Here is a 12,575-nt window from a genome sequence, read left to right as displayed (position 1 = left end):
ATACCCAAGCGTCAGGCAGGATCCGGAAAGATTTTTTTTGTAGCAATACCCCTTGCGCGTCGCTAGACGTCGTCTGCGGCTCCGCGTCCGTCGTTGGCGTCGTGCGCCGGAATGACGTCGGAGTACTTAGACGCCGCCCTCGCGCGCTGACATCAGTTCTTGTACATAGCTTTCCGCGCCAGGAACGCAGAGCCATGCAAGAGACCGATACTGGTGCCAAAAAGTCTAGGGCCCTGAACAGGAAGACCTTAACCCTAGATGTCGGTTCGCAGAGCGGGGAGGATGGGTGGGTCGGTGAGGAATCTAACTAATGTTTCTTACAGATACATTGTTACCGAAGGTAAGTAACTGGTTCATCTGAAAGAAACACGTTAGTTAGATTCCTCACCTTAGAATAGATACCCCAGCAATACCAACCCCGGTGGAGAGTTTGCGAACCAAGATCACAACAGGAAGTCCTGGAGAACAGAACGGCCAAAGAAGCCATCTCTCCGGACTTGGCTGTCCAGGCAATAGTGCTTGGCGAACATGTGCAGTGAGGCCCATGTCGCCGCCTGACAGATGTCCTCCAGATGTCCCAGGGCAGTAGTCGCCGCTGTGGCCCGGGTGGAATGGGCTCTCAGCCCAACAGGAGGGTCCTTTTTCGCCAAGGAGTAACAAACTTTTATACACAAGACGACCCACCAAGAGATGGTCCGTTTGTGTACGGCTCCTCCCTTCTCAGCCACTACGTATCCAACAAAAAGTTGGTCGTCCACCCGGAACTGTCTGGTGCGGTCCAAATAAAAGGACAGCGCACGTTTTGGGTCCAGACGGTGGAGCCTCTCTTCCTCTTTCGAAGGATGCGGATGCGGAAAGAAGGTGGGCAAAGTGACCGATTGCCCGATGTGAAAGGGGGTCACCACTTTCGGAAGAAAAGAAGGACGAGTCCGAAGGACAACCTTGTCCGAATGAACGGAAAGAAAGGGAGGCTTAGATGACAGAGCCTGGAGCTCACTCACCCGTCTAGCAGAGGTGATAGCAACCAGGAAAGCAGTCTTAAGAGCTCAAATGGAGCGCACATCAGAAATGTCAAGACAATATTAAAATCCCACTGAGGCATTACGAAGGGGACAGGAGGAAACATGTGAGTAATGCCTTTAAGAAAGCGCGAAACAACAGGGGCTTGGAGAGAAGGCTGATCAGGAAGCCGTAAGAAAGCAGAGATTGCAGAAAGATAACGTTTCAAAGTGCCCAGAGCAGAGCCCTGCTGGGCCAAAGAAAGAAGAAAGAGTAGAACTTCAGAAAGAGGGGCGGAAAGGGGATCCACAGCCTTTGCTGTGCACCATGCCACAAATTTGTTCCACCTGCAGGCGTATACTGATTTTGTGGAGGGACGCCTGGCTGCCAGAATCACATCACAGACTTCAGGAGGCAAGTCAAATGGCATCAACTGTCGCCGCTCAATCTGCACGCATGGAGGTGGAGACTGGACAGGTTCTGGTGGAGGACCGTCCCCTGCTGCTTCGACAGAAGGTACTCCCGAAGAGGCAGTCGTATCGGAGGATCGATTGACATGTGACATACTGAGTAGCTCGGGATACCAGTACCTTCGGGCCCAATACGGAGCCACTAAGATGACTTGGGCCCGGTCACGCCTGATCTTCTTCAGCACTCTGGGCAGAAGTGGTATAGGCGGAAAGGCGTACAACAGACCGCAACTCCACTCGCGACGAAAAGCGTTTCCGAGCGAGTGCCGCCTTGGAAATTCCAACGCACAGAACTGCTGACATTGCGCGTTCTCTTCGGTGGCGAATAGATCTAACCAAGGCTCTCCCCACTGCAGAAAGAGACCTTGCGCCACGTCAGAGTTCAGACGCCATTCGTGATCCATCATGCACCGGCGGCTGAGTTCCTCCTCTCTGGCGTTCAGAGAGCCCGCCAGATGTTGAACCACTAGGATGATGCCCTGGTGTTCCAGCCATGTTCAGAGGCGCAGAACCTCCTGACAAAGGGTCCACGACCCCACCCCGCCCTGTTTGTTGCAATACCACGTGGCGGTGGTGTTGTCCGTGAACACCTGCACGACACTTCCCCAGACAGAGGGAAGGAAGGCTTTCAGTGCAAGCCGGATCGCTCTCAGCTCCAACAGGTTCATATGGCGTTGAGACTCCGCCGGAGACCAGTGGCCTCTGATCTCCGCCTCTCCCATATGGCCCGCCCATCCCAGGAGGGACACGTCCGTCACTACTACGTGCTCCGGTTGGGGTAGGGAGAGGCATCTGCCCCTGACCCAATCGCGGTCCGTGAGCCACCACTTCAAACGGTTTCGCAGTGACCTCCGAGATCAAGACATGGTCGGACAGGCTGCCTCGATGCTGGGCCCACTGAAACTTCAGGTCCCACTGCAGAGCCCGCATTCGCCACCTGGTGTAATGCACAAACAGGATGCAGGAGGCCATCAGTCCCAGAAGCCGCAGCACCAACCTGACCGATACCCAGGATAGAGGCCGGAAGATGGGAATCCGAGCCTGAATATCCCGGACCCGCTGTTCCGGAGGATAAGCCCGGAACTGCGCCGAATCGAGAACCGCTCCGATGAAGAGGAGCTTCTGGGAGGGACTCGGGTGTGACTTCGGCACGTTGATGGAGAACCCCAGCAAATGCAGGAGGTCGGCCGTAGTCTGGAGGTGGGAGACGACTTTCTGGGGCGAGCCCGCCTTCAAGAGCCAGTCGTCGAGATAGGGGAAGACTGTAACCCCCGATCTGCGCAGATGAGCTGCCACCAACGCTATCACTTTCGTGAACACCCGAGGGGCACTGGTGAGGCCGAAGGGGAGCACGGTGAACTGAAAGTGCTCCTGACCCACCGTGAACCGCAGGTAACGCCGGTGGGCCGGCAGGACGGGGATGTGAAAATAAGCCTCCTGCAAGTCAAACGCTACCATCCAGTCTCCAGGGTCGAGGGCAGCCAGAACCTGAGCTAAAGTTAGCATCTTGAACCGTTCCTTCCGGAGGAAGGCGTTGACGCTCCTGAGGTCCAAGATAGGGCGTAGGCCCCCTTTGCCCTTCTTGGGAACCAGAAAGTAGTGGGAATAGCAACCACGGCCTACTTCTGGACTAGGAACGCGTTTGACGGCCTCTTTGCCCAAGAGGGCCATAACTTCCTCCCGCAGAAGATTCAAGTGATCCTCCGATATACGGTGGCACTGCGGTGGCATGGCTGGAGGGGTCGTCTCGAAGGGGAGGGAGTAGCCTCTTCGGACGATTTGCAGCACCCACCTGTCCGAAGTGATGGATCGCCAGTGGAGCAGGTGATGGCGAACTCTGCCGCCCACTGGCGTGGAATGGGCCTGAAAGCTCGGACTAGGACGGCTTTGAGGCGGATGCTGCCGGGGTGGATGTGGACTGACCGGCATGTTGTCCTCCTGTACCGCCACGGCGGAATCCACGTCCGCGACCGCGTGCAGGTTGGGTCTGCGGCCGGTGGCTAGGCGGACGTGAGGAGGTGCCCCTTCCTTGGCCACGAAAGGGGCGAAAGGCGTAAGTTTGCGGCCGTGGGGCCGAGAGACCCAAGGACCTGGCCGTAGCCCGGGAGTCCTTAAAAGGAGAGTGCCATCAAAGGGCATATCCATGAGGGAACTCTGGACAACCCCCGAAAAAGATGTGGACCGCAGCCAGGCGTGGCGCCGGAGCGCCACCGTGGTGGAAATCGCCCTACCCAGCGAGTCCGTGGTGTCTAGTCACACCGTATGGCATGTCGTGCTGCATCTCGCCCATCAGCAAGCGCCTGAGAGAGACGTGTCCGGGCCTCCTCCGGACACAGGGGCAGCACGTCCTCCACCGTATCCCACAGAGTGGGAGAAACGGTCCAAGAGGCAAGCGGTGTTCAAAGACCGCAGGCCCAAACTCAGGGAAGAGAACAGCTTCTTTCCAAACTGTTCTAGCCTCTTGGATTCCCGATCCGGAGGGGCGGACGGGAAGGAGGATTGGGAAGTGGAGGCCTGGATAACCAGACTCTCGGGGGTGGGGTGTTGGGACAGAAAACTGGGGTCGCCCGGAGCAGGGCGGTGGCACCGGGCCACGTTCCGATCCACAGGAGGAACTGTGGAGGGCTTGGACCAGGTGCCCTGCAGAACGTCTACGAGGGCCTCATTGAACTGCAGCAGAGGCTCAGTGGAGCTTGCTGACGGTTGAAGCACCTCTGTGAGGACGTTAGTCCTCACGGCCACAGCAGGCAGCTCGAGCCCAAGGGCTGCGGCCGCCTTGCGCAGCACCACAGAGAAAGCAGCACCCTCCTCCGAAGCCACAGTCGGAGGAGAGATGAATCCAGTGTCTGGAGAGGTATCCAGACCACTGGCCTTCCCCAGTTCATCTGCCCAGTCCTGTGACAGTTGTGCCTGAACGGCCATAGGATTCTCGGATCCCTCCCATTCGCCCCCATCATCCGATTCCTGGTATGCAGGAGGAAGGATCGGAGCCGGATCGGGCGATAGACAAAATGTGTCTCCAGCAGCACCGAACGCGGCGTCCATCGACGCCGTAACGGCGCCGGGCCCGGACCGGGGCTGAAACGGGGCCGGCGTCGGGTGTGGAACCGGTGTCGACGCCGGCGGAGGAGGCGTGACCAGGTCGACCGGCGTCGGCGGGGACTCGGGAACGGGTCCCTCGGGCGCTTGCGGCATCGAGGCCGGAGCCGTCGACGGCGCCGGAGGGCAAGGTTGCCCAGTCGGGTCCGCGGGGCCCGAAGGCGCGCCAGCGGGCGTCGACAGCGGAGCCAGGTTCCTCATGGCCGAGAGGAAGGCACTGACTTCCGCCGGCATCGCGTCAGTCCCAGGGACCGGCGGGTATGGGGATTTGCGCGGCGCCTGCGGCGCCGCAGGAGCCGCGGGGGTGGAACCACACTGACCCTCGGCCGAGTCGCGCGACCGACGAGGGGAGTCCGAAGAGCGGTGTCGCCTCTTGGAGTGCTTCAACTTACCCGAAGACTTGGAGCCAGACGATCGATGATGACGTCGGCTGCGGCTCCGCGACCGATCCTTGGACCTCCTCCTGGACCGGGATCGAGAGGGGCGCGGAGCCGAGTGGCGAAGCTCGAGAAGCTTACGGGACCGCTCCCGTCTAGCCTTCGAGGTCAGGGCCTTGCAGTCCGAACACGACGCCGCGTCGTGGTCGAGGCCCAAGCAGTAAAGGCACCGGCGGTGATGGTCCGTAACCGACATCAAGCGGTTGCAGTCAGCACAGGCTTTAAAACCAGGCATCCTACCGGCACCGGAGTCGAGACAAGATCAAAAAGGATCGAAAAAAGTTAGTCAAAAAGTGACTAAAGGGGTAGCTCTCCTGGATCTGCGCTTACTGGCGCGGAAAAAAGAAGAACTGACGTCAGCACGCGAGGGCGGCGTCTAAGTACTCCGACGACGTCATTCCGGCGCACGACGCCGACGACGGACGCGGAGCCGCAGACGACGCCTAGCGACGCGCAAGGGGTATTGCTGACGAAAAATCTTCCGGATCCAGTCTGACGCCTGGGGATATTCTAAGGTGAGGAATCTAACTAACGTGCTTCGTTCAGATGTATGCTTAAATACGACTGTGTTGTACTTACCTCGAATCTCATAAAGAGTGCTGAGGGTTTGACTAGAATAAATACACTTTATTTTATATATATATCTGTTGTGGTGTCCTTTCATTTGGTATTCAAGGGATTATATGTGGTATCACAGCTGGCTTCACATGCCATTCAGAGTTTAGCCTAAGACTGCTCTTGTCCATGCTACCACTAGGATAGCTGGTCTATAAGGTTGACTTTACAACCAATCACCATAAGGGTTGTTTGGACTGATGTAAGGTGTACACTAGAACTAGTGACATCATACATCAGGCCAACTTCTCACAGCGACGAAGTGCCACAGTCGTAGAAATCGCTCTACCCAGTGAGTCTGCAGTGTCCAAACCACACCGAATGGTGAACTTAGCCGTGTCCTTACCCTCGGCAATAGCATGGGACAGCACAGCTTGGGTCTCTTCAGGACACTGAGGCAACACCTGCGCAACTGTATCCCACACCGCGTGGGAATAGCGGCCCTTTTGGCAGGCGGTGTTCACCGACCGCAGCCCCAAGCTGGCCGAAGAAAACAACTGCTTACCGAACTGCTCCAGCTTCTTAAAGTCCTTATCCGGCGGAGCCGAGGGAAAGGCACTGTGACGTCGAGGCTTGGATGACCAGGCTCTCTGGCGTAGGATGAGTTTACAGGAAAGCAGGGTCACCAGGCGCCGGGCGGTGACACCTGGCGACATTCTTATCCACAGGGGCCCCTGTGGCATGTCGCGACCAAGTGCCCAACAAGACATCAGTGAGGTCGTCGTTAAACGGCAGCAGGGGCTCCGACAAAGTGGACGCCGTCTGGAGCACCTCAGTGAGGAGATTAGTTTTGAGGGCCACCGTAGGGAGATCAAGGTTGAGGACCTCAGCTGCCCGCCGGAGCACCATCGTATAGGAGGCGCCCTCCTCCATGGTAGGCGGGGGAGAGGCAAACCCCGGGTCAGAGGAGATGTCGAGGTCGCCGGCATCCTCCAAGTCATCCGCCCAGTCCTGCTTGGAGTCACACTGATGGGCAAGAGGGTCCTCGGACCCTTCCCAGTCGTCCTCTCCCTCTGTCGCAGGATGAACCGAACGCGGCAGCAGAGCAGGAGCCGGAGAGGGAACAAACGATGTCGGGCCGAGCCGGCGCCGTTTCCCAATGCAGATCCCAGGTAGGAACAAAATGGTCCTGGAACCTGAGCAAGGGCGGAGCAAATGGCACCCACTGTGGCGCCGGAGGTGGAGCCGAGGGTGGCGCTGGGGCAGCACAGGATCCTGTGGCGCCGAAGCTGGATCCGCCGGTGGCCCAACCGGTTCCGAACACGGGACCGTGGGGCCTGAAGGCGCGCCGGCGGGAGCCCGAGGCCTACAGAGGCGGTCCATGGTAGCAAGAAATTCTTGCACCTGTGCAGGAGTCGCCAACGGATCCGGGTAGGGCGGGTAGGCCGCGGGACTCCCGGGCTCCGAAGGAGCTGCCGGGGCAGAACCCCTGTCCCCCTCGTCCACATCCGGGGACCGACGGGGTCACATCGGAGAACGAACACACTTCCTCAACTTCTTTTTGTGTCATCTCTTACCCAAATCCGAGGGTGAAGACTTGGAGTCCGAGGAGCGACGACTGCGGCCCCGTGAGCGGTACCTGGAACGGCCGCTGGACCAGGAACGGTGCTGTGACGAGTGCCGGACCTCCAGCAGCTTCCGGCGCCGCTCCCGCAAGGCCTTTAGGGCCATGGCTCGACAGTCCCAACAAGACCGGGAATCGTGATAGGTCTCCAGGCAATAGAGGCAGACATTGTGGGGGAACGCCACCGACATATTGCGATGACAGGCCCCACAAGATTTATATCCAGGCATCCCTACGTGCACCAAGCAAACCAAAATTGTACAGGAGACAAAAGTCTCAAAAAGGGTAGTCAAAAAGTGACTAAGGTACATGCTCTAACCGGATCTGCGCTTACTGGCGCGGAAAAAGAAAGAACTGATGTCAGCGCGCATGGGTGGCGCCTAAGTAGTCTCCGTGACGTCATCTCGGCGCTTACGTCGCCAGCGACGGACGCGGAGCTGCACGACGCCACCTACTGTCGCGCAGGGGTATAGCTAGCAAAACTTTCCGGATTCAGTCTGACGCCTGGGGATATTCTAAGGTAAGGAATCTATCACTAACGTGTCTCTTTCAGATATGGGCAGTACTTAAAACATTTTGCTATAAGACATTTCCAGTTCTGGAGAGGAAGTCTAACTCAAAGAATCGCTATTGAGAGAACTACCCAAGGGTACCTTAGAGTTGTAATCCAAGGACCAAGTATAAGGCTCTTGGAATACCTTACATCACCTGAATGTTTTTCACCATAGCAGGTCTTCTTCACCAATAGGCACTCAATAAGTGGATTGAAGGCTGTGGAACCATGATCACGGAACATGTGACCAGCTCCCACTTGAATAAACAGAGGTTCACAACTTCTCCTAGGCATAAAGACAAGACACAAACTCCCCTATTTTGACCTCTAAACATTTGCATTATCGAGTCAAATAAGATTGGAACTTTTTTTTTTTTTATTAGATCTGGACCTTTTTTTGTGGTTGAGTACTGCACTCCACAGAACATCCTTCAAGGTAAAGCATTTGAGTTATTCTTCACAGTTATCCAAAATACAGCCAAAAGACATATTACCTAGTCTTTGGGCTGCACTACTTTGCCAAGTTGGGCAGGGGAGTTGTGGATGTTCAGTATGAGTGCAATATTTTTATCTCTCACTTCTAGTATGAAAATGGCTTGCTCACAGCAGAACTCCACTATGTCTTACAGTCCAACACCAACCACCCTTTCTGAAACAGGACTAAAAAGTGCAAAATTATGCAAGATTCTCCCTTCACCAAAGAATTACTTCTCAGAAAATGTCTTCTTTGTTGATTGTTATTGTTACTTCATCAGAGATTCAGAGTACGAAATAAATATTGTTATAGCATCTTAACTGTGTTAGGTATAATATATTCTCATAGCTTTTTCTATGTCTTTTTTGTTGTGGAGTGACTAAGGGGAGTAAAAAGAGTACAACAATCTTAAACAAAATGTATAAGTTAACAATTCAATGATAAGTAAAACAAAGTACTTTTGAAGACTAGATAGTTTGAAATATGGGCACAATAAATGTACTATAAATGTGTGGAATTGTATTCACAATTTTAAGGTCTATCAGTGATTTTAATCTTTTAAAGTTTTGAGAGCAAGTACATTAAAGGAACAATGATTATTATCTATGTGCTGCTTTGTGGGCAGTAAACATGGTAAGTCTTGTCCTACTAGCTTAAGAATTGTCATTTTACCTATTTTATATTGCCAATATTAGTCAAGCAACATTTCATTTTCATAGAAAATACCCTACTTATTACTTTCAGTGTGGAAAAAAGATATTATGGCTAATAACCACGTGAACATTATTTAAGTATTCCCAACACTCCATATATTCCACTATGACTCAAAACACATTAAAAACAAAATGTAAAGGAATACATACTGAAAAAGGCACAGGCATGACCATGTTTCCTCCATAAACAGTAGGTACATAAAGATAACTGGTCCCAGTGTGTGGATCTATCCTTTGTACAGGGCTCGGAGATTTTCCCAAGTTTGGGTGAGGTCCAAGGGGAGGAGTAAATGCCCGGATAGGATTGCCAATAAGCACTGATGGATTTGGCTGAACTAAGATTAGAGGAAAAATAGGTAAATTAGCAATGACTGAAAAAATCTTTGAGATTCAGAAAATATATGCACACTTCTTTCTGAAATTGGCAGTAACCAATGAAACATTGCGAAGATTCTTTTTTATTTCTTACATTAAGCAAAACATAAGGTCACAAAAACAGGATCGTTTCCTACTACAAGATTTTCAACTGGTAATTTCACCTACACATTCAGAAAACATATTAACAAAGTAATGATATACTAGAACTATTGACCCTTCTCATGTTGTATAAATATTTCTACTAGCCACCATTAGATTACATTAATTTATTTTTCAAAAATTGAAAAGCCATCAAATTAGGTGTCATATGATGTAGCAAAATATGATACCATATTCAATTAAAAAGATTAAAAACACCACATCATCATCCCTTGCCCACAAGACGAAATTGCGACTTAGTGGGACATGCACATCTCCAGAAACATGGCACTACCTTATTCATCACAAAGCTGTAAGAAGATATGAAACATGGCTATCATGTAAAACCAATTCAAAAAAGGTTTTAATTTCTTTGCACATATCCCTTTATCAGATAATGTAAGGGTACTTATTTTCCAAGACTGCTCAAGGACACAGGTCCTAATTCTAGGGTTTTAGCAGCCTTCAACCTTTCAGAAGACAAGGAAGGAAGAACAAGTTACTTACCTTCGGTAACGATGTATCTGTAAGAAACATTAGTTAGTTAAATTCCTCACCTTAGAATATCCCCAGGCGTCAAACTGGATCCGGAAGATTTTTCGTCAGCAATACCCCTTGCGCGTCGCTAGGCGTCGTCTGCGGCTCCGCGTCCGTCGTCGGGCGCCGGAATGACGTCGTCGGAGTACTTAGACGCCGCCCTCGCGCGCTGACGTCAGTTCTTGTACATAGCTTTCCGCGCCAGGAACGCAGAGCCATGCAAAGACCGACACTGGTGCCAAAAATAAAATCTAGGGGACTGAAAAGGATAACCTTAACCCAAGATGTCAGTTCGCAGAACGGGGAGGATGGGTGGGTCGGTGAGGAATCTAACTAACTAATCTTTCTTACAGATACATCGTTACCGAAGGTAAGTAACTTGTTCATCTGAAAGAAACACGTTAGTTAGATTCCTCACCTTAGAATAGATACCCAAGCAATACCATCCCCGGTGGTGGGTCTGCGAACCAAGATCACACCAGAAAGTCCTGGAGGACAGAACGGCCAAAGAAGCCATCCCTCCGGACTTGGCTGTCAAGGCAATAATGCCTGGCAAACGTGTGTAGCAAAGCCCACGTCGCCGCCTGACAGATGTCCTGCAAAGGGACACCCCGTCCCAAAGCAGTAGTAGCCGCAGTGGCCCGAGTGGAGTGGGCGCGCAGCCCAACAGGAGGGTCCTTTTTTGCCAAGGAGTAACAAATTTTGATGCACAAAACGACCCACCGAGAGATGGTCCGTTTGTGCACCGCTTTCCCCTTCTTAGCACCCACGTATCCAACGAAAAGTTGGTCGTCCACCCGGAACTGCTTTGTGCGGTCCAGATAAAAGGAGAGCGCACGTTTTGGGTCCAGACGGTGGAGCCTCTCTTCCTCTTTGGAAGGATGCGAAGGCGGAAAGAAGGTGGGCAAGCTGACAGACTGCCCAAGATGAAATGGAGTCACCACTTTCAGAAGAAAGGAGGGACGAGGCCGAAGGACAACCTTGTCCGGATGAACAGACAGAAAAGGAGGCTGTGAAGATAAAGCCTGGAGCTCACTCACCCGTCTAGCCGAGGTGATGGCTACCAGAAAAGCAGTCTTAAGAGTCAGAAGACGAAGAGGACAATTGTGAAGAGGCTCGAAGGGAGCGCACATCAGGAATGTCAAGACAAGATCCAAGTCCCACTGAGGCATTACAAAAGGGACAGGAGGGAACGTGTGAATAATGCCTTTTAGAAAGCGTGTAACTACAGGGGACTTGAAAAGAGAAGGCTGATCAGGAAGCCGCAAGAAGGCAGAGATGGCAGCAAGATAACCTTTCAGAGTGCCCAGGGCAGAGCCCTGCCGGGCCAAAGAAAGAAGAAAGAGGAGAACCTCAGAAAGAGGGGCGGAAAGGGGATCCACAGCCTTTGCTGTGCACCATGACACAAATTTGTTCCACCGGCAGGCGTATACCGTCTTTGTGGAGGGACGCCTGGCTGCCAGAATGATATCACAGACTTCAGGAGGCAAGTCAAATGGCATCAACTGCCGCCGCTCAATCTCCACGCATTGAGGTGGAGGCTGGACAGGTTCGGGTGGAAGACCGTCCCCTGCTGCTGCGACAGAAGATCCTCCCGAAGGGGCAGACGTATCGGAGGATCGGTCAGCATATTGAGTAGCTCGGGATACCAGTACCTTCGTGCCCAATCCGGAGCCACCAAGATAACTTGGGCCCGGTCGTGCCTGATCTTCTTCAGCACTCTGGGCAGAAGTGGTATAGGCGGAAAGGCGTACAACAGACCGCAACTCCACTCGTGACGAAAAGCGTCGCCGAGCGAGTGCCGCCTTGGAAATTCCAACGCGCAGAACTGCTGACATTGCGCGTTCTCTTCGGTGGCGAATAGATCTAACCAAGGCTCTCCCCACTGCTGAAAGAGACTGTGCGCCACTTCGGAGTTCAGACGCCATTCGTGATCCATCATGCACCGGCGGCTGAGTTCGTCTGCTCTGGTGTTCAGAGAGCCCGCCAGATGTTGAACCACCAGGGTTACGCCCTGGTGTTCCAGCCATGTCCAGAGGCGCAGAGCCTCCTGACAAAGGGTCCACGACCCCGACCTGCCCTGTTTGTTGCAATACCACATGGCGGTGGTGTTGTCCGTGAACACCTGCAGAGGGAAGGAAGGCTTTCAGTGCAAGTCGGATCGCTCTCAACTCCAACAGGTTGATGTGGAGACGAGACTCCGCCGGAGACCAGAGGCCTCTGATCTCCGCCTCTCCCATATGGCCACCCCATCCCAGGAGGGACGCATCCGTCACTACGACATGCTCCGGTTGGGGAAGGGAGAGGCTCTTGCCCTTGACCCAATCGCGGTCCGTGAGCCACCACTGCAACTGCTGCGCAGTGCCCTCCGAGATCAAGACATGGTCGGACAGGTTGCCGTGATGCTGGGCCCACTGAAACTTCAGGTCCCACTGCAGAGCCCGCATGCGCCGCCTGGCGTGATGCACTAGTAGGATGCAGGAGGCCATCAGCCCCAGAAGCCGCAACACTAGCCTGACCGAAACCCAGGATAGAGGCCGAAAGATGGGAATCAGGGCCTGTATATCCCGGACCCGCTGTTCCGGTGGATGGACCCG

At 53.5% G+C, this 12,575-nt stretch overlaps 1 protein-coding gene across 3 annotated transcripts in view; it reads right to left on the bottom strand.

The window, feature by feature from the left end:
- HELZ (helicase with zinc finger) overlaps positions 1-12,575 on the bottom strand; it is a 2,003,166-nt gene that overhangs the window by 445,716 nt on the left and 1,544,875 nt on the right. For all 3 annotated transcript variants that reach the window (XM_085617266.1, XM_085617269.1, XM_085617268.1), the window contains exon 25: positions 9,076-9,260. In XM_085617266.1, coding sequence (XP_085473392.1) covers positions 9,076-9,260 — 185 coding nt within the window. The remainder of the gene's footprint in view (positions 1-9,075; positions 9,261-12,575) is intronic.

Source organism: Triturus cristatus, chromosome 7 (genome assembly GCF_964204655.1).
Source record: "Triturus cristatus chromosome 7, aTriCri1.1, whole genome shotgun sequence".
Classification (NCBI taxonomy): domain Eukaryota; kingdom Metazoa; phylum Chordata; class Amphibia; order Caudata; family Salamandridae; genus Triturus; species Triturus cristatus.
This window is presented reverse-complemented; position numbering and strand designations above follow the sequence as displayed.